The following is a 22,497-nucleotide window of genomic DNA, read 5'->3' on the forward strand; positions in this document are numbered from 1 at the left end:
ATTATACAGATTTTGGGAATTGGATATGGGATTGTTTGTTGAGGAGAGAAATGTTTTGACGAAAGCTAGGCCAACAGATTAGATATGTTAAATTTGTTCATTCTCCAATCCAGCAGGAGTGGAGCAAGACTTGGAGGAGTAAGATTTGGAAGTTGAGGAATCCCAGCATCTGGGCTCATCAAGACAACTGAATAGAGGGTGCTGCATCCTGGACAACATATCCAACACATATGGGAATTGAGCCATGGTCTTGGACCTTTCTGAGAGTCAATGACAGAAGGGGTTGCCCTTCAGATGGATTACCGCGATTTCTTGCAATAGAACTTGTTGCCTGTGAGACCAGTTGAGGTGAATATGCCCTACCAATGGTCCTCAAAGTCATGTCTACTTTGAATTTTGCTCTTCTGGGTACTTTCAGTTAGCTACAGTTAGCTTCAGTTAGCTTATCAATCACTTCTACCAGTTTGCAGTTCACAGCTGTAGTAGGTAGATAACCAATGTCCTCTGTGCCAAATGAAGTGGATCATGATCTCCATTGGCTCCAACATTCAATAGAAAAGATACGTTGTTCTGGAACCTGTGTGATACTGGTGTCCATTGAGCACCATAATAAAAGCTCATTCCAGCAATAGTTTTAAGTCTGTGGACTGTCAAGATCAGAAGTATGCTTCAACACCAAGTCCCCCAGGTCATATGTCATACGTCAACATGATCAGCAGAATATTGTTCCACTTTGCCTTGAAGAAGGATGGTAAGGACAAGCCAGGGAACTTATAGACTGGTGAGCCTGACATTGGTAGTGGGCAAGTTGTTGGAGGGAATCCAGAGGAACAGGAAGTACATGTATTTGGAAACGCAAGGACTGATTAGGGATAGTCAATGTGGCTTTGTTTGTGGGAAATCATGTCTAACAAACTTGATTGAGTTTTTTGAAGAAGTAACAAAGAGGATTGATAAGGGAGAGCGGTAGATATGATCTATATGGATTTCAGTAAGGCGTTCAACAAGGTTCCCCATGGGAGACTGATTAGCAAGGTTAGGTCTCATGGAATACAAGGAGAATTAGCCATTTGGATAAAGAACTGGCTCAAAGGTAGAAGACAGAGGGTGGGGTGAAGGGTTGTTTTTCAGACTGGAGGCCTATGACCAGTGGAGTGCCACAAGGTGCTGGGCCCTCTACTTTTTGTCTTTTACATAAATGATTTGGATGCGAGCATAAGAGGTACAGTTAGTAAGTTTGCAGATGACACCAAAATTGGAGGTGTAGTGGACAGCGAAGAAGGTTACGTCTGATTACAACGGGATCTTGATCAGATGGGCCAATGGGCTGAGAGGAGGTAGATGGAGTTTAATTTAGATAAATGTGAGGTGCTGCATTTTGGGAAAGCAAATCTTAGCGGGACTTATACACTGCTATATACAATGGTAAGGTCCTGGGGAGAGTTGCTGAACCAAGAGACCTTGAAGTGCAGGTTCATAGCTCCTTGAAAGCGGAGTCGCAGGTAGATAGGATAATGAAGAAGGCGTTTGGTATGCTTTCTTTTATTGGTCAGAGTATTGAATATAGGAGTCAGGAGGTTATGTTGCGGCTGAACAGGACATTGGTTAGACCACTGTTGGAATATTGTGTGCAATTCTGATCTCCTTCCTGTTGGAAAGATGTTGTGAAACTTGAAAGGGTTCAGAAAAGATTTACAAGGATGTTGCCAGGGTTGGAGGATTTGAGCTATAGGGAGAGGTTGAACAGGCTGGGGCTGTTTTCCCTGGTGCGTCGGAGGCTGAGGGGTTCATAAAATCATGAGGGGCATGGATAGGATAGGATAAATAGGATAAATAGACAAGGTCTTATCCCTGGGGTGGGGGAATCCAGAACTAGAGGGCATAGGTTTAGGGTGAGAGGGGAAAGATACAAAAGAGACCGAAGGGGCAACGTTTTCACGCAGAGGGTGGTACGTGTATGGAATGAGCTGCCAGAGGAAGTGGTGGAGGTTGGTACAATTGCAACGTATAAAAGGCATTTGGATGGGTATATGAATAGGAAGGGTTTGGAGGAATATGAGCCGGCTGCTGGCAGGTGGAACAAGATTGGGTTTGGATATCTAGTCAGCATGGACAAGTTGGACCAAAGGGTCTGTTTCCATGCTGTACATCTCTATGACTCTATAAGAGGAACCACCATCAAATGATGAAAACCTATGAGAAAGAGGAAGTCACTGAGCGAAAAAGGCACTCTGCACAATTAGCATATTGTTGCAACAGATGTAAAAGGCCACACATTTAGCAGTGAGTCCCATGTGATTCTTATATCCCTGCCCTGAGAATGTAGGCAGAGCCCACCTGCATATCAATTCTTGTCAAATGCTTCATTTTGCATCGAAAATTTAAAACATGCTATGTTTCCTATAAATAAGACATTCCAACAATGTCATTCCTGGTGAAGGGCTCATGCCCTAAGCATCGACTCTCCTGCTCCTCGGATGCTGCCTGACCGGCTGTGCTTTTCCAGCGCCACACTTCTCGATTCTGACAATTTTGACTCAGAAGTAACTCTGAAACTCTGTTGAAGGCCAAGGTGGCTGAATATGATCGAGTTGGATCATTTAATGTCAAAAATAATGAATGCCTTTTATTTCTCTCATCCAGATGTAGTGTTTCTCTTTAGAGAATGATTCCTAACTCCTGTGAGGTTCTCTTTAGTGAGCTGAGCAAAGTTGGCATAAGCTGGGATCGTCTTGGTGTTCCTGAGTGCTCAAGCCCATTTGGATCCGATTTCAGGTTACTGCAACTCAGTTGCTGCCAATGTGGTCTGTCCTAGCTGGCGTGTTGGCACTGTGGCAGGTATTAGTTGTTCAGGTATGCTGACATTTTGTTCCCATTTCACTACTGCCTCCCTTCAGATTTGGGTCTCTTCCACTGGTCTGTCTAAATGAAGACAGCAAAAGATGCCGGGATCAAGGATATCTCAGAGAGGGTGCAGAATGTTCTCAAAGGGGAAAGGGACTAGCAGGAGGTCATTGTAAACATTCGAACTAACGACATAGGAAGGGAAAAGGATAAGATTCTGAAGGGAGAATATAGAAAGTCAGGCAGGAATTTAAAAAGGAGATCCTCAAGGGCAGTAATATCTGGATTACTCCCGGTGCTAAGAGCTGGTGAAGGTAGGAATAGGAGGACAGAGCAGCTGAATGCATAGCTGAGGAGCTGGTGTGTGGGAGACGGGTTCACATTTCTGGATCATTGGAATCTCTTCTGGAGTAGAAGTGACATGTACAAGAAGGACGGATTACACCTGAAAAGGAAGGGTACTAATATACCGGCAGGGAGATTTTCAAGAGCTGTCTAGGAGGATTTTAACTAGCAATGTGGTGGGGGTGGGGGGGATGTTGATGTGGGGTGGGACCCAGGGAAATAGTGAGGAAAGAAGTCAATCTGAGACTGATACAGTTAGGAAAGAGAGCGAGTCAAACAGTCAGGGTAGGCAGGGACAAAGCAGAGAACAAGGTAGGACTGATAAGTTAAACTGCATTTATTTCAATGTAAGAGGTCTTACAGGGAAGGCAGATGAACTCAGGGCATGGTTAGGAACATGGGACTGGGATATCATAGCATTTACAGAAACGTGGCTCAGGGATGGACAGGACTGGCAGCTTAATGTTCCAGGATACAAATTCTACAGGAAGGATAGAAAGGGAGGCAAGAGAGGAGGGGGAGTGGCATTTTTGATAAGGGATAGCGTTGCAGTTGTATTTAGGGAGGATATTTCTGGGAATAAGTTCAGGGAAGTTATTTGGGTGAAACTGAGAAATAAGAAAGGGATGATCACTTTATTGGGATTGTATTATAGGCACCCTAATAGTAAGTGGGAAATTGAGAAACAAATTTGTAAGGAGATCTCAGCCATCTGTAAGAATAATAGGGTGGTTATGGTAGGGGATTTTAACTTTCCAAACATAGATTGGGACTGCCATTGTGTTAAGGGTTTAGATAGAGAGGAATTTATTAAGAGTATACAAGAAAATTTTCTGATTCAGTATGTGGATGTACCTACTAGAGAAGGTGCAAAACTTGACCTACTTTTGGGAAATAAGGCAGGGCAGGTGACTGAGGCATCAGTGGGGGAGCACTTTGGGGCCTGTGACCATAATTCTATTACTTTTAAAATCGTGATGGAAAAGGATAGACCAGATCTAAAAGTTGAAGTTCTAAATTGGAGAAAGGCTAATTTTGACGGTATTAGGCAAAAATTTTCGAAAGCTGATTGGGGACAGATGTTTGCAAGTAAAGGGACGGCTGGAAAATGGGAAGCCTTCAAAAATGAGATAACAAGAATCCAGAGAAAGTATATTCCTGTTAGGGTGAAAGGGAAGGCTGGTAGGTATAGGGAACACTGGTTTTCGAGAGAAATTGAGGTTTTGATTAAGAAAAAGAAGGAAGCATATGTCAAATATAGACAAGAGAGATCGAGTGAATCCTTAGAAGAGTACAAAGGCAGTAGGAGTATACTTAGGAGGGAAATCAGGAGGGCAAAAAGGGGACATGAGATAGCTTTGGCAAATAGGGTTAAGGAGAATCCAAAGGGTGTTTAATAAATATATTAAGAACAAAAGGAAAACTAGGGAGAGAATAGGGCCCATCAAAGATCAGCAAGGCAGTCTATGTATGGAGCTGCAGGAGGTGGGGTAAGATACTATGGAAAAGAACATGGAAGATATACAATGTGGGGAAATAGATGGTGACATCTTGAAAAATGTCCATATTACACATAAGGAGGTGTTAGATGTCTTGAAATGCATAAAGGTGGATAAATCCCCAGGACCTGATCAGGTGTACCCTGGAACTCTGTGGGAAGCTAGAGAAGAGATTGCTGGGCCTCTTGCTGAGATATTTGTGGCATCGATAGTTACAGGTGGGACACCAGAAGACTGAAGGTTGGCTAATGTGGTGCCACTATTTAAAAAAGATGATAAGAAAAAGCCAGGGAACTATAGATCAGTGTGCCTGACCTCAGTAGTGGTCAGAAAGTGAGGACTGCAGATGCTGGAGATCAGAGCTGAAACTGTGTTGCTGGAAAAGCGCAGCAGGTCAGGTAGCATCCAAGGAGCAGGAGAATTGACGTTTCGGGCATGAGTTCCTGAAGAAGGGCTCATGCCCGAAACGTCGATTCTCCTGCTCCTTGGATGCTGCCTGACCTGCTGCGTTTTTCCAGTAACACATTTTCAGCTTAGTAGTGGTCAGGTTGTTGGAGGGAATCCTGAGGGACAGGATTTATATATACTTGGAAAGACAAGGACTGATTAGGAATAGTCAGCATGGTTTTGTGTGTGGGAAATCATGTCTCACAAATTTGTTTGAGTTTTCTGAAGAAGTAACATAGAGGATTGATGAGGGCAGCGTGGTAGACGTGATCTGTATGGACTTCAACAAGGCGTTCGACAAGGTTCCCCATGGGAGACTGGTTAGCAAGGTTAGCTCTCATGGAATACAGGGAGAGCTAGCCATTTGGATACAGAATTGGCTCGAAGGTAAATGACAGAGGATGGTGGTGGAGGGTTGCTTTTCTGATGGGAGACCTGTGTCCATTTGTGCGCCACAAGGATCAGTGCTGGTCCACTACATTTCGTAATTTATATAAATGATTTGGATGTGAACATAGGAGGTATAATTATTAAGTTTGCAGATGACACCAAAATTGAAGGTGTAATGGACAACGAAGAAGCCAGAACATAATGGGATCTTGATCAGATGGGCCAACGGGCTGTAAAGTGGCAGATGGAGTTTAATTCAGATAAATGCGAGGTGCTGCATTTTGGGAAAGCAAATCTTAGCAGGACTTATACACTTAATAGTAAGGTCCTGGGGAGTGTTGCTGAACAAAGAGACCTTGGAGTACAGGTTCATAGCTCCTTGAAAGTGGAGTCACAGGTAGATAGGATAGTGAAGAAGGCATTTGGCCTGGCTTTCTTTATCGGTCAGTATTGAGTACAGGAGTTGGGAGATCATGTGTCGCCTGTACAGGACTTTGGTTAAGCCACTGTTAGAATATCGCATGCAATTCTGGTCTCCTTCCTATCAGAAAAATGTTGTGAAACTTGAAAGGGTTCAGAAAAGATTTGCCAGTGTTGGAGGATTTGAACCGTAGGGAGAGGCTGAACAAGCTGGGGCTGTTTTCCCTGGAGCGTCGGAGAGCTGAGGTTTACAAAATTATGAGAGGCGTGGATAGGGTAAATAGACAAGGTCTTTTCCCTGGGATGGGGGAGTCCAGAACTAGAGGGCATAGGTTTAGGGTGAAAGGGAAAAGATACAAAAGGCACCCGAGGGACAACTGTTTCACTCAGAGGGAGGTTGCGTGTGTGGTATGAGCTGCCAGAGGAAGTGGTGGAGGCTGGTACAATTACAACATTTAAAAGGCATCTGGATGGGTATATGAATAGAAAAGGTTTGGAGCGATATGGGCCGGGTGCTGGGAAGTGGGACTAGAATAGTTTGGGATATCTGTTCAGCATGGACGAGTTGGACCGAAGGGTCTGTTTCCGTGCTGTACATCTCTATGACTCTATGACTGAGCCCAGAGAATGTATTATCCATTTGATTTACCAATCACTCAGTTATGTATCCTGAACTCTGGATGGCAGCTATTTTAAGCTTAAACCAAAGCTGTAGATCATGTGAGCATGACATCCCATAGACTGAGGGCCTAGTTTCCGCTTATCTGAAGCTAATCACACTATTCAGAGTGGAGTGCAGAGTATGAGATAACACCACAGACTAGATAAGGATTCCTTACTTCAACCATTATTGTGTAACTTCTAAGTATAACTCCTCGTACCCCATCCAGTTGTTTGTGTGAAGTCAACATTTATCAGGCCCTTAAGTACTTTATCTCTCTCATCTCAGCAGAAGGAGTACTCCCTCATCACTTTGTCACCAGAAAGATCAGGGATTAGCTCCTCACTCAGTGATTCCAATCAGCCTCTGGCAACATTCCCTGAGAGCTGTGACAGAGTGTGACAGTGTGATCTCTCCTGGGTTGCCCTTACCAGCAGTCATTACTGTTGTCCACTGCATTTTGCTTGGTGCTGATTCATCCAGCTCATTATTTCTCCCATACAGTGTTTGAACTGGTGCTTGGGACGGGTGGAGATCCTTCTCAGAAGGAGTTTTGATCTCTTACAGGATCTTTTAAGAAAGAATAAGGAAAGAAGGATTAGAATGGGAGTGAGAAAGTGAACATTAGCAGGTGTCAGGGTTTAGATCAGAGTGGTGCTGGAAAAGCAGCATCCGAGGAGCAGGAAAATCGATGTTTCAGGCAAAAGCCCTTCATCAGGAATAGAGGCAGGAAGCCTCCAGGGTGGAGAGATAAATTGGGGGGAGGGGGTGGAGAGGGGTGTGGGGTGATGGGGCTGGGGAGAAGGTAGCAAAGAGTACAATAGTTGAATGGGGGTGGGGATGGAGGTGATAGGTCAGAGGGGAGGGTGGAGCAGATAGATGGGAAGGCTGATTGACAGGTAGGACAGGTCATGACGACTGTGCTGAGCTAGAAGGTTGGAACTGAGGTAAGGTGGGGGGAGGGGAAATGAGGAAACGGGTGAAGTCCACATTGATGCCCTGGGGCTGAAGTGTTCCGAGGCGGAAGATAAGGCGTTCTTCCTCCAGACGTCGGGTGGTGAGGGAGCAGCAGTGGAGGAGGCCCAGGACCTGCATATCCTCAGCAGAGTGGGAGGGGGAGTTGAAATGTTGGGCCACGGGGCGGTGGGGTTGATTGGTGCGGCTGTCCCAGGGATGTTCCCTGAAGCGCTCTGCGAGGAGGCGTCCAGTCTCCCCATTGTAGAGGAGACTGCATTGGGAGCAACAGATACAATAAGTGACATTGGTGGATGTGCAGGTGAAACTTTGATGGATGTGGAAGGCTCCTTTGGGGCCTTGGATGGAGGTGAGGGGGGAGGTTTGGGTGCAGGTTTTACAGTTCCTGCGGTGGCAGGGGAGGGTGCCAGGACGGAGGGGTGGTTTGTTGGGGGGTGTGGATCTGACCAGGCAGTCACGGAGGGAACGGTCTTTGCTTTGCCAGTTACGGTCATGAGTTCCTCATTCTAACTACTTTCTGATAAAGAAGCTACGTGTTGAACCTATGTGTGACAATGATTTATGGACCCTGGCCTTGGCTTTCCCTGCAAAGTTAAGCTTTTTTCAACAGCTACCCTGTCAGACCCCTTCACAATCTTAAGGTCACCCTTTAAATAGTTCTAGAGAAACAAGCTTAACCTGTTAATTTTTTTTGCAGATTAATATAACCTGACATTTATATTATTATATCTTTTGCAACTTCTTCAGTGTCTCTGTAATGTTTTTTGTTACACAGAGACAGAACTGATCATAATATACCAAATGAGTTCACTACTTTTTAAAGCTTTCCCTTTTGAAGTGAAAAGCTGTGCCTTATTTTTTGCACCTCATTATTTGTCCATTTAAATTACCATTTGTCAATATTTATTGATGGTGCACTTAAGTTGACAATGATACTCCCATTCTGAAAGTGTATTTTTCTTCAGTCCTTCTCCTTGTTAAAAATACTCCTCAAGTTGACATCATTCATTGTTTTTTCTAATTTCTGAATTTAAATTGTTTATGTAAATGGTGAACTACAGTGAAACCAGCACTGACCCTTGTGAAACACCTTTTCCTGCCTTTCACCAGTATGAGTGACAAAGAGAATTAATGAAGATAGTGTAGTTGATATTGGGTATATAGCCTTAAACAAGGGGTTGGTTTAGTTGTTTCACATGTTGTTCTTAATAATACCAACAATTCAATTTTCAATCTAGTTGAAGTGGACTTGGGACTTGCCTCTTTGTCTTTTGTCTGAGAGCAGAAGGCAAATCCCCAGTGACTAAAATGGTCAAGAAAGTGGCTCAGAACGAAGCATCAGCAGATAAGAATCTGTGGTCCTGCTCTCAGGCAAAGCACGCATGGAATGGAAATCTTAAACAACTAACCGGTGTCTATGACAGTACTTGTTTTTTTTCGTTTGCATCTTTTATAACAAAATGAGAATAGATCACCTTTTGTGTATCATGATAACAGATCAGAACCCTGCAGTACATTTGGACATATAAAACGTTTAATTACAATATGCGATTTTTAAGGTAGACTGATGCAGTTAAGAAGTAATCTGTGGATGTAAATTCCCTCACTATCTGATAGAGTCCTGTGTTGGCCCAAGGAATGTCACAGCTGTACGGTGTCAGGGAAACTTCAAACAGAAAGATTAAAAACGAAGAGCTAACAAGAGGCTAATCACCTAAACCTCTCTCAGCAGGAGGTCATATCTGTAGATTGTGTATTACTCCTCTAGGGATAAAGAAAAGGGTTGAAAACAAACTGCAACACTGGTCTCAGTGTTTGGTGGCCTAACGTCCTAGATATGGAGTAGTGAACTGCGGAAGGCCAAGCTTTAAGAATAGCCACTAAACACTCCTCCACTGAAGGTAAATCAAGGGAAAGTATTCTCTCACTCTGAATGCAGCCAGTCAGATGCTGTCAAAAGGAACTGGAGAAGGGAATTACAATCAACTTGCAAAGTGAGGAATGTTAAGATCCACTGTTCAATTTCCCGTGTCAACATTACCAGTGACATCCATGTTTGCCCATCGGCTATTAATGAATGATTCAGAAACCAATCTTTTTTTTTAACTTGTATCCATTTTTGACTCATTTCACAATTCTAACCTGTGTGTATGTGTGCAGTGTTAATATTTTTCTTGCACATGAGTAAATAGTGAACTCACTCTTCTGTTTCGTCAAGAAAGCCTGATTAATTCAGCTCCTTTTGAGACATAACTTTATTTGGTTTGAGAGAAAGGTAGTCACAAGGGAAGGGTTCCTTTTTTTCAAAATAATCTTGCTGTGTCCATCCAAGGAGCTGTTTGCCTGAAGAAGGAAGCCAGTTGATTTCTCCCTGCTTGGGAGCTTAAGTTGGGGTAACCCATCTAGAATGGAAGACTTTAATTACACTGAGAGACTAGATATGTGCAGTTATTCTCCACAGAGCAAAAAAGATGAGGGAAAATATGAGTCAGGTGTTCAAGCTATGGAGTTCTGACTGGGTTAAATAGTTTCCACCAGGCAGTGAAATGTTCAAACTCTGGCATTCTGACTGGGTTTAGTGGTTTCCAGTTGCACATCTATTTAGGGCAAATTAATCTGGGGAGATAAGAAAACGTTTTTTTTGCATGAAATTGCTGGAATAGAATGCATTGCCTGAAGTGATGGAAGAATTAGAGTCGATAGTAATTTTCAAATTGCACTTAAAATATGATTGCAAAAGGAGAGTAGTGCTTGGCTATCAAAAGCATTAGAATGGGGGGTGTGATTGAGTAAACACTTTCAAAGACCCAGAGCGTCCTCTTGTGTTGTCTGACGGTGTGATACTTGTAAGTTTCCTGACATAGAACTGGCCTTCCGATGTTTACTGCTGCTACAAATGGGTCTCCTAGCAACTATATTGTTTACAATCGATGTCAGGATGGGAGTGAAGTCAGGCTCGGCCAGTGCGAACGCTGCTTTCGTAATGTGTCCGCAGTGAACAGGGTCATTCGGGAAAAGCAGCACAACCCCCCCCCCCCCTGCCCCTGCGATGGCCCACAAGTACGACACGCTTCTTGCTGGGAAATCTGAGTTCAGCAAAACACGCTCGGACAAGCCGCCACTTCCCCAACCCTGGTAAGCGGGTTCTCTCCAGCTGACGTTCCTTCCCGCGGTGTGCTGAGGCAGCAGTAGTCAACTTGTTTTTTGACATAACAAGCATAATGCAAACCTAGCCAACAGGGATTCAGTTCCTGCGCATTTGAAGAAGGGAGGTGAAATGGTGCTGTACCATTTACAATCTGGGAGCTGGCTTTTGGTTGCACTTCCCCGCGTTAATTGGCAAGCAGCATCTTTACCGTTTGGACAGAGCTGTTAGACAGGGTGAGGAAAATGATGATTTTGCAGACAAGGGAATTTTCCCAGAGTGTAGCCGCTGCTGGAGGGGACATAGTATTGGTTGTGGAGTAAAGTCTATCCTGTAAATTCAGGGCTGTGTTTTTTTTTGAGGAAGAGACACAGTATAGTGAGGCACAACACCAGGTAATGAATAACACTGAAAACTTACTTCACATTGTAGGTACAAGGAGAGGTTAAAGACTAAGTATCTCAAAAAGAATCCTACCGTGTTGTCTGATGCTTTGAACGGACATCGATGGCGTTTCTTGAAAAGTGGACTGGATGATTTCCGCGATGGCTATCCACCTCAGACACAGGAAGACTTAGCCATGATATACAGTGTGAAGGGTGCTGGGCCTCGTCCCTTTCTCGTGAACGTCACCGAAACTTTCAAACCTGCTCAGCGTGTGTCAAACAGGCTGACTAAATCACAGATATGTTTTTCCAAGTCTCTGCCATTACAACAGACTAGGAGGGAGCAACTGGAAGAGATTGAATATGGCTTGAGTCAGCATCCATTAGCTCTTTATCCACACCTGGAGGAAGGAATACCTCCAAAGGTAGGAAATAACTCAGACAAAAAGCTGACAATCTTATTTTAATATTTAAATGACTTGCTTTTTGGGTTTCTCCTATTTTGTTTGAGTGGGAAAGGCTTAATGTCTTCCACGTTTGACTTCTGGTTCAAATAGTAGTCAGGGTTCATCAAAGTTCAGTTTGAACTTTTAATAAGTAAGACTCTGTCTATTCTGACTGGTTTAAAATTGAATCCTAGTATAAGTGGAGCAGGACTTTGGTGGGGAATTTCCATGTGTTTTTTTTTAATGTCTGTTAGGCTACTTTTGACTGGAAGGATAGAATTAAAATCTTCAGCTCTGATCTCCAGCATCTGCAGACCTCACTTTCTCCTCCTAGAATTAAAATCACCCCATAAAATTATTTAAAAATTGCGCAGAGCAAATCACATTCATCTGATACAAATAAAAGTCATACTTTTCTATTCGGATCAACTCATGGATTTATCTACTTATTCTCTGTACTACTCAGAACCCTACCATTAATTGCAAAAGTCCTACCCATGTTTGTTTTGCCAAAATGCAGTATCTTGTATTTATCAAAATTCATCTCCATCTGCCACTCAGCCCATTGACCAAATTGATCAACACCCCTTTGTAATCTTAGATAACTGTCTTCACTGTCCACTATATCATAAATCTGCAAACTTATTAATCATGCCTTCTAAATTCTTATCCATATCAGTGATCCTTGTGGAACACCGCTGGCCACAGGCCTCCAGTCCAAAAAAAAACAGCTTTCTCCCCAAAGGCCACCCTCTGTTTCCTACTGTCAAGCCAACTTGCATCCAATTGGCAAGCACACCCTGATTCCCATGTGATCTGACTCTACTAATTAGTCTAGCAAACAGAACATTGTCAAAGGCTTTACTAAAGTCGATGTAAACAATGAATACTGTTCCACCCACATCAGTCTTTTGGTCAAAAAACTCAACCAAGTTTGGGGCGGCACGGCCTCACAGCGCCGGAGACCCAGGTTCAATTCCCGCCTCAGGCCTCAGCATGTATGGAGTTTGCACGTTCTCCTCCAGGTGCTCCAGTTTCCTCCCACAGTCACAAAGATGTGCAGGTCAGGTGAATTGGCCATGCTAAATTGCCCGTAGTCTTAGGTAAGGGGTAAATATAGGGGTATGGGTGGGTTGCGCTTTGGTGGGCCGGTGTGGATTTGTTGGGCCGAAGGGCCTGTTTCCACACTGTAATCTAATCTAATCTAATCAAATACAGTTTCCCATGCTAAAAGAAAATGCTGACTATCACTAATCAATCCTTGCCTCTCCAAATGCATATAAATCTTATGTCTCAGAATCCCCTCCAACAACTTATCCATCACTGATGTCAGACTAACCAGACCACAGTTCCCAGGCTTCTCCTTCCAGCCTTTCTTAAATAAAGGCACAACATTAGCCAGCCTCCGGTCCTCTGGCACCTCAGCCATGGCTGCAGATGATACAAACATATCTGCTAGAGATTTCTTCCCCAGCTTCCCACAACATCCTGGGTTACATTTGATCAGGTCATGGCGATTTATCCACCTTTATGTTTTTTAAACCCTCCAGCACCTCCTCTTCTGTAACGTGAACTGTTTTCAAGATATCTTAGCCTCCAATTCTTTCCCCACAGTAAAAATTGATCTGAAATATATACATTTATTATCTCTTCGATGGTTCCATACATAGATGTCCTCATTGAACTTCAAGAGGCCCTAATCTCTCCTTAGTTGCTCTTTTGCTCTTAATACCCTTTTAGAATCTCTTTGGATTATCCTTAACCTTATCTGCCGAGGCTATCTCATATCCCCTTTTTGCCATCCTGATTTCCCTCTTAAGAATGGCCCTACTCTTAAAGAGATTCACTCGATTCCAATTGCCTATACCTGATATATGACTCCTTCTTACTCTTGACCAGAGCCTCAATATCTTTATTCAGCCATTGTCCCTGACTCTTACCAGCCTTACCTTTCACTCTAACAGGAACATAATGTCTCTGAACTCTCATTAGCTCAACTTTGAAAGTCTCCCACTTTTCAGTCATCCTTTACCTGTGTAACATCTATTCCAATCAACTCTTGAAAGTTTTTGTCCCATACTGTCAAAATTTGCCTAACTCTAATTAAGAACTTTAACTTTTATAACAGCCCTATCCTTTTCCATAACTATTTAAAAACTAATAGAATTATGATCACTGGTCCCAATGTGCTCTCCTATTAACACTTAAATTTTAGTTGTGTCAAGTTTTGTTCTCCTCTCGTAGGTACATCTACGGGGATTTATATAGAAACTTTTCTTGAACACTTTTAACAAGACTTCACCATCCAAGCCCTTAACACTATGGCAATCCCAGTCTATGTTTGGAAAGTTAAAATCCCCTCTATTGCAACCCTATTATTCTTACATATATCTGAGATTTCTCTACATATTTGCTCCTCAATTTCCATCTGATTTTTGGGGGGCCCACAGTACCATCCCCTTCTTATTTCTAAGTTCCACCCATTTCGGTTCATTGGACAATCCCTCAGAAATATCCTCTCTGAGTACAGCAATAATGTTTATCCTGATCAAAAATACCCCCCGCCCCTGCATCTTACCTCCATTTCTTTCCTTCCTATAGCATTTAAACCCTGGAACATTGAGCTGCCAGTTCTGTCCCTCTCTCAGCCATGTTTCTGTCATAGTTTTAATGTCCGAGTCCCATGTTCCCATACGTGCACTGAGTTCATCTGCCTCACCTGTAAGACCCCTTGTATTGAAATAAATGCAGTTTAATTCTTCAGAGTTACCTCTTTCTCTGACTTGCTCTTGCCTGCCTTTTCAATTAACTTGCTCTTTTTTAAATTCAAAATTTAACTCTTTCTATTCTCACCACAACTTTGGATTCCTTCCATACCCTCTCCGTAGTTTAAAGGCTCCCAAATAGCTCCCAAATCTCCCGCCAGGACGTTGGTTCCCTCCAGTCCAGCTGAAATCTGTCCCCTTTAAACAGGTCTTTTCTGCCAGAGAAAAGATCCCAATAATCCAAAACTCTGAATACCTGCCTGCTGCATCATTTCCTCAGCCATTGATTTATCTGCCCTATCTTCTTATTCCTACTCTCACAAGCACGCTGTGGCGCTGTGAATAATCCAGAGATTAAGGTCCTGCTTTTTAGCTAACTTCCTATACTCACACTGCAAAGCCTCAACCCTATCTCTAACCATGTCATTCTCACCAATGTGTACAGCAACTTTCAGCTTATCAATCTTCCCTTTGACAATATGCTTACAATCACTTTGATATGTCCTTGACCCCAGCACCATGGTGGCAATATACCATCCAGAATTCTCGTTCACAGCCCCTGACAGGAAAGTCTCTGCGAACAATTAATCTTTTGAACTTTTGATAAACCCTGCTTAACAGAAGATTCATCCTGGTGCCCAAGATCTGGCTGCCACTTCAGTTTTCCTTTGAGTGATTCCCTTCAACAGTACACAAAAGGGTAGAGGAATAACCACAGGAGAATCTTGATCTACCTTCCTACCTGACAGTCACCCATCTCTCTGACTGAACTCTCTTTAGACCACCTCTTTAGAACTATTAACCATCACACTTTGTATCTCCTGTTGATCTTGCTTCATGTAACTCCTGTGCAGTGTAACATTCCTCACTCTGTCTAAGAACCTTATATCCTGTATGTCCTTTTTTACTATGATCTGCCTGTATTGCTAGCAGACAAAGCTTTTCAGTGTACGTGGGTACATGTGAAGACAATAAATCAAATCAAATCCTGTACGCTCCTCAGGGATTCTAACTGCCTCTCCAGCTGATCCAAACAGTCTGATAGGAGACTGTTTGGGAGTCTGGTGGGCGGCACGGTGGCACAGTGGTTAGCACTGCTGCCTCACAGCGCCAGAGACCCGGGTTCAGTTCCCGCCTCAGGCGACTGACTGTGTGGAGTTTGCACGATCTCCCCGTGTCTGCATGGGTTTCCTCCGGGTGCTCCGGTTTCCTCCCACAGTCACAAAGATGTGCAGGTCAGGTGAATTGGCCATGCTAAATTGTCCGTAGTGTTAGGTAAGGGGTAAATGTAGGGGTATGGGTGGGTTGTGCTTCGGCGGGGCGGTGTGGACTTGTTGGGCCGAAGGGCCTGTTTCCACACTATAAGTAATCTAAAAAAAAAGATCCAATCACACCTCTTGCAGACATAGTCTCTCAGGAGAGTCAACTGTTCCCTAATCTCCCAGTCCAAAAGGAGGAGCATACCACTCCATTGACTGCCAATGGTATGCTCCTATGTTTGAGTGGGAGATTAGGGAACAGTTGACTGTCCTGAGAGACTATGTCTGCAGGAGGTATGTTTGGATCCATCCCATGTCAGACCGTTTGGATTGGCTGGAGACTGTGCCTTAAAACATTTGCTCATGTACATTAGCCTAAAAAGACTCACACTTCTCTCGAATCCAGTGTTTGCACACTGATTACCCTACTGTCACATTGTGCTGGGAGAACTCAAAACCTTTACATCATAGAAAGAAGCTCTAAACACAACCATTTTTTAAAAAAAGAACTACCCTTCCTTTACCCACAGTTTTTAATTTTAAGCACGCAAAAGAGAAAATTAAAATCATATAATGCAACATTTAGCTTAATCTCCCAGAAATTGAAAACAGCTTCCTCCTCAAATCGTTTATCAGTCAACTCTCAAATCTCCGGCTCTGAGTAATAGGTCTGTGGATCCCACCAACCCTTAGACTCAGCCTTACAAAAATAACGGATCCAGGAACCTGCTCCCCATCACTATTTAGACCACTAATATCCAACTCTCGACAAACAGGTTGAAAAGGTCGATCTCCCAGTCCAAGGAGTGGCACAGTGGTTAGCACTGCTGCCTCACAGCGCCAGGGACCCGGGTTCGATTCCCACCTCAGGCAACTGTCTGTGTGGAGTTTGCACATTCTCCTCGTGTCTCATGGGTTTCCTCCCACAGTCCAAAAATGTGCAGGTTAGGTGAATTGGTCATGCTAAATTGTCCGTAGTGTTAGGTGTAGGGGAGTGGGTCTGGATGGGTTGCTCTTCGGATGCGTCGGTTTGGACTTGTTGGGCCGACGGGCCTGTTTCCACACTGTAAGTAATCTAATGTAATCTTATGAGTTTTGTGCAAATAAAAAACAGAATCTCTTTCTGGAGCCGTTGTCACCTTTACAAACATGTGGACAGGCCCCTCCCACAAACTCCATCTTTCCAATCTCTCCCTCTTCACTTTAGTCCTCTTTTAAACTATTAAAGCTCCAATTATAATTTTAAATATCCCGACACGGGCAGCATGGTGGCTCAGTGGTTAGCACTGCTGCCTCACAGCACCAGGGTCCCAGCTTCGATGCCAACCTTGGGCAACTGTCTGTGTGGAGTTTGCACATTCTCCCCATGTCTGCATGGGTTTCCTCCGGGTGCTCCGATTTACTCCCACAGTCCAAAGATGTGCAGGTCAGGTGGATTGGCCATGCTAAATTTCCCGTAGTGTTAGGTGCATCATTCAGAGGGAAATAGGACTGGGCGGGTTACTCTTTGGAGGGTAAATGTGGACTTGTTGGGCCGAAGGGCCTGTTTCCACACTGTAGGAAATCTAATCAAATGTGATATTTTCTGCTTCTGTGCTAGAAATCTAGAGACCTTGAATTCAGGAGCAGCTGCAATATCCACATTACTCTGCTTCCACCATTTTTTTAATGTTTTGAATATGTAAGAAGTTGCCCTTCTCACAGAGTGTCTGCCCTCTCACTGGGACGCTAATATAGTCCCACATTTCAACACGTTAACAGACTAATTGAGTATTGACACTCTTTGGCTTCTGTAGATAAATTCTAAATGTGTAAGAGAGAACCACCAACAGGTATCCAGGACTTCAGTTTAGAGATTCATTCAAAAGGTGCATCAGCGCCAATAGAGTACTTACTTGGTACTGCTCTGGAATCTCAGCTTTGGCTAAACACAAATACTGATGTCAAGTTTGAACCTACAGCTTTCCGATCCAAGACAGCATTATCACCTGAGCCAATCTTCTGTCCATTGATTACCTATGAATAGCCACAAAAAATTTATAGTTGTACACTTGTCCCCAAAAGAATAACAAACATATTTTCAATCCAGCTCTTTGAGGTAATTGTAGGTCTCCTGGATCCAGAGATGCTATTGACTGAGGATCTTTGTGTAGAAGTACCTGAGGAAATGAAGCAGACAGTTATAAAACCAAAAAAGAAGACTCAACACAAAAAATGTTTAGAAAAGTAAGTAGTGCTGTTCTGTACTTAATGTGCATTTCAATTAAGAACATTTTTCACTCGAAAGACTGAATTAAAACTGTGTTCAGTTTATTCGATACATGAAACCTGTCCTCTCTACAGATGCTAACTAATCCAATTTGCAATTCAAACTTTTTTTCAAAGTCTTAATGAAGCATCTGCCTGCTCCAATTTCATCGTCTATTTGATGTTCTTTTCAATTATCATATATCTCCTTCTCTTTCTGGGCCCCTTGCAGTACAGTAAGGTACTGTACAAAGAAGGCTGCAAAAATCACTTTCTTTTTCTCTAGCAACATGGCTGAAATTTGGGAGTTTTGGGGATTTTCTCAATCATTCGTCACAGCTTCGGTGAAAGATTTCTGGGAAATGCAAAAAAAAAGCAGTGTGGCTCTCTCACAACATCTTGTACAATACTGCACAATACTAATGAAAGAAAACAGAGGTTCGAAATGCTACAAAACTGAAATTCCTGGGTTGGGGGAGAGCAGGGGTTGGTTGAATGGGTGGGCCAAAATGTGGGATGGACTCTACCTCAATATTGGGGAAGTCCAGAACTAGGGGTGACAGTCTAAGGAATAAGCCATTCAGGTCTGAGATGAAGAAGAGTTTCTTCCCTCAGAGTTGTGAACCTGTGGAATTCTCTCCCACAGGAAACTGTTGGGGCCAGTTCATTAGATATATTCAAGAGGGAGCTGGATGTGGCCCTTGCTGCTAAGGGGATCAAGGAGTATGGGGAGAGGGTGGGAATGGTTACTGAGATTGCACGATCATATTGAACGGTGGTGCAGGCTCGAAGGGACAAATGGCCTACTCCTGCACCTATTTTCTATGTTTCCATGTTTCTGAGCTTTCTTCTATATGTGCAGTTTTCAGTGTTTGATCCAACATCCTTGCTGTGGGCTTTACCAGAGAAGGATCAACTGGCAACACCATCCCACCAGTTCTGCCTCAAATTGCAAGATGCAGACAGATGAAAGAGGGCTATTACCTTATTATGTGCTGGTTAATTAAAGGCAATTGATTGGAAAGTGATCAATCACTCTTGAGAATGTTTCACTAACTCATTTTCTCAATATTATAGAAATCCTCAGGAATAGCGAGCCTTGAAACTTATCCTTTTTTTTGTTTTGGTCATTGGTAGAATAGATTAATAGTTAGGTTTCTTTTTTTTAAATTTTATATTGATGTTATTATATTGCAAAGTGGAATACACTAGTTTGTAATACTTTTGTAATTTTGTAAAAAAAAATTTAAAATCTTCTTTCTTAATAAAAATATCTATATAAAAACAATGTGAAATTCATGGCCACTGGCAATGCAGACACTCCAATCATGATGGAGTTAGTGCACATGTCCACACAATGAACTGAAGTAATTTTAAGAACCTGCTTTTTTAACTTGATTCCTGTAGTGGAATCCCTGTGCATGAGAAACCATTAGTGAAGCAGATACAATTGTACACTAGGAAGTTGGAAGGGATTAGAGCAGAGATCGACTTTTTCAATCCTGTTGTTAGTTGTATAAAAATTGATATCATAAACTCTCATGCTCATTCAGTCATCCAATTCAGGTCATTAAGTGTTCCAAAACAACGTGCTTTTGCTGAAAAAGATGCCAAAACAGGCATTCTTGTGAGCTAAATTCAGTATAACTTGTGTGCTTAAAATACTCTAATAGTGATTCAGCTTGAAAATCACACGCTACTTCTATTGATACATATAGTTTCAATAATTATTGGTGCTTGAATTGTACAGTGGTGAAGAACCAAAGCAAAGAAACCCCTATAAGTGGATTTTATTCAAAGGGAAAGAGAAAGAAGACCAGAAAACCAATCGAAAATGGGATAAAAAGAAAGGACAAGATGAAGAAATAAAACAAATAACAAAGGAATTTTGTGACTGGGTAGCTTCTCTGGTATGTGGAATAAACATATATGAGTAAGATATTTAAAGTGTTGCAATGGCATTTAAAAGATTATTGTGAATGAAGCTGTGTTTTGATTCACTCTCCTGAGTCTGCTGGCTGTTTCAAACAAAGAAATCTTCCTGGAGTGCTGCCTGCTGGCACACATTCCTGCTATTGGTGATGTCCCTTTTGTCATACGACTACCATAAATGCTTCAAAGACAAAATCTACACAAAGATTGACTGGTACACAGTGACAAGAAGAATTGTTAAAAAAAAGTCATAAAAGATAATAGCAAGCAAAAATAAACATTCACAGGTTGCTCCATGGGCTTTTCATCTAAAAAGTCCTATTCAATGTTGCATTCTTCAAATCAAAATTTGGCAATCTAGCAAGTCAGGAAGAAGAAATTATTAGTAGCAGATTATGCAGATTCAACACTCACAAGCACATTTTACATTTAAAGAATTAGGGGCTTAAAAGTATAATTTAATACTATTCATTGAAAATGTTAGTAGCCTTTTGCAACAACGGATCTCGAGAAATGCATCTGTAACAATTTGAAACTTTATTTTCCTGTCATAACAAAATCTTTGACATTCCTTCAGTGCACTTTAGGAAAACTTGTGCCAGCTGCCAATGAAATGAAAATCAACGTTGTATGCAGATATTAAGATGCTTGGGGCAAATAATAATTCCTTGTCAGATTGGTGATGGTGTATTCTAATACTCAATCTAACTAACCACATGAACTTGACCTCCTGAAATTAGTGCAAATTCACAAACTGAGAACTCTAATGGTTCAGGCTGGAAATGACCTGTTAAAATTTGAGAGAGATTTAAAATAAAATGAAATCATTAGCAGAGTGAGTGCAGTAATAAAATACTTGGTGAGGAAGTTTTCTCTGAACGTTTTCCACACTGGCACTGTAATTTTGGTGGAAACCCAGTTACGTGTGTTGTATGAAAGGGGTTTCTGCCAAATTACCATCAAACTATGACAGCAGAGCAAGAGAAACCTCAAGGAAATTAACTGTATGATTTCTTACTGTTCCTTCAAAAAATTCCAAAATAATTAAGGATTGGCAATAACTACATTGCAACAGTGGCTACACCTCTGAAGTAAATCTTTAGCTATAACGTGCCATGAAACATTCTGAGGGTTATTCATGTTAATTTGTTTCTTTGTTCATGGGATGTATTTACTAAATTGCATCTTGCAGGTGGTACACACTGCTGCCATTGTCGATGATGTTGCAGGGTGGGAATGTTGAAGGTGGTGGATAGTATGCCAGTCAAAAAGGCTGTTTTGTCTTGGATGGTAGGTAAAAGCAATGACTGCAGATGCTGGAAACCAGATTCTGGATTAGAGGTGTTGGAAAAGCACAGCAGTTCAGGCAGCATCTGAGGAGCAGTAAAATCGACGTTTCGGGCAAAAGCCCTTCACCAGGAATAAAGGCAGAGAGCCTGAAGCATGGAGAGATAAGCTAGAGGAGGGTGGGGGTGGGGAGAAAGGAGCATAGAGTACAATAGGTGAGTGGGGGAGGAGATAAAGGTGATATGTCAGGGAGGAGGGTGGAGTGGATAGGTGGAAAAGAAGATAGGCAGGTAGGACAAGTCATGGGGACAGTGCTGAGCTGGAAGTTTGGAGCTGGGGTGAGGTGGGGGAAGGGGAAATGAGGAAACTGTTGAAGTCCACATTGATGCCCTGGGGTTGAAGTGTTCCGAGGGGGAAGATGAGGCGTTCTTCCTCCAGGCGTCGGCTGGTGAGGGAGCGACGGTGAAGGAGGCCCAGGACCTCCATGTCCTTGGCAGCCTGGGAGGGGGAGTTGAAATGTTGGGCCACAGGGCGGTGTGGTTGATTGGTGCGGGTATCCCAGAGATGTTCCCTAAAGCGCTGGGTGAGGAGGCGTCCAGTCTCCCCAATGTGGAGGAGACCGCATCGGGAGCAACAGATACAATAAATGATATTGGTGGATGTGCAGGTAAAACTTTGATGGATGTGGAAGGCTCCTTTAGGGCCTTGGATGGAGGTGAGGGAGGAGGTGTGGGCGTAGGTTTTGCAATTCCTGCAGTGGCAGGGGAAGGTGCCAGGATGGGAGGGTAGGTTGTAGGATGGCGTGGACCTGACCAGGTAGTCACGGAGGGAACAGTCTTTGCGGAAGGTGGAAAGGAGTGGGGAGGGAAATATATTCCTGGTGGTGGGGTCTGTTTGGAGGTGGCAGAAATGTCGGTGGATGATTTGGTTTATGCAAAGGTTGGTAGGGTGGCAAGTGAGCACCGGGGGGGGGTTCTGTCCTTGTTACGGTTGGAGGGGTGGGGTCTGAGGGCGGAGGTGCGGGATGTGGACAAGATGCGTTGGAGGGCATCTTTAACCATGTGGGAAGGGAAATTGCGGTCTCTAAAGAAGGAGGCCATCTGATGTGTTTTATGGTGGAACTGGTCCTTTTGGGAACAGATACGGCGGAGGCGGAGGAATTGGGAATACGGAATTTCATTTTTGCAGGAGGTAGGGTGGGAAGAGGTGTAATCCAGGTAGCTGTGGGAGTTGGTGGGTTTGTAAAAAATGTCGGTGTCAAGTTGGTCATCATTAATGGAGATGGAGAGGTCCAGGAAGGGGAGGGAGGTGTCAGAGATGGTCCAGGTAAATTTAAGGTCGGGGTGAAATGTGTTGGTGAAGTTGATGAATTGCTGGTGTCAAGCTTGTTAAATGTTGTTAGAGCGGCATCCATCCAGGCAAGCAGAGAATATTCCATCACATTCCTTT

The 22,497-nt window shown here is 43.1% G+C and overlaps 1 protein-coding gene across 2 annotated transcripts in view; it reads left to right on the plus strand.

The window, feature by feature from the left end:
• Window positions 1–10,497: 10,497 nt before the first annotated feature.
• fam47e (family with sequence similarity 47 member E) overlaps window positions 10,498–22,497 on the plus strand; it is a 35,485-nt gene continuing 23,485 nt past the window's right edge. The window contains exons 1-4 of one of the 2 annotated variants that reach the window (XM_043695526.2): window positions 10,498–10,716; window positions 11,159–11,537; window positions 17,672–17,808; window positions 19,580–19,739. In XM_043695526.2, coding sequence (XP_043551461.2) covers window positions 10,631–10,716; window positions 11,159–11,537; window positions 17,672–17,808; window positions 19,580–19,739 — 762 coding nt within the window. In that variant the 5' untranslated portion in view covers window positions 10,498–10,630. Of the gene's footprint in view, window positions 10,717–10,749; window positions 10,963–11,158; window positions 11,538–17,671; window positions 17,809–19,579; window positions 19,740–22,497 lie in introns of those variants that run through there. The other variant, XM_043695535.2, reaches the window with a different exon arrangement.

The sequence above is a fragment of the Chiloscyllium plagiosum genome, unplaced genomic scaffold (assembly GCF_037043375.1).
Source record: "Chiloscyllium plagiosum isolate Xiang-an unplaced genomic scaffold, Cpla_swu_hap1 HiC_scaffold_1, whole genome shotgun sequence".
Classification (NCBI taxonomy): domain Eukaryota; kingdom Metazoa; phylum Chordata; class Chondrichthyes; order Orectolobiformes; family Hemiscylliidae; genus Chiloscyllium; species Chiloscyllium plagiosum.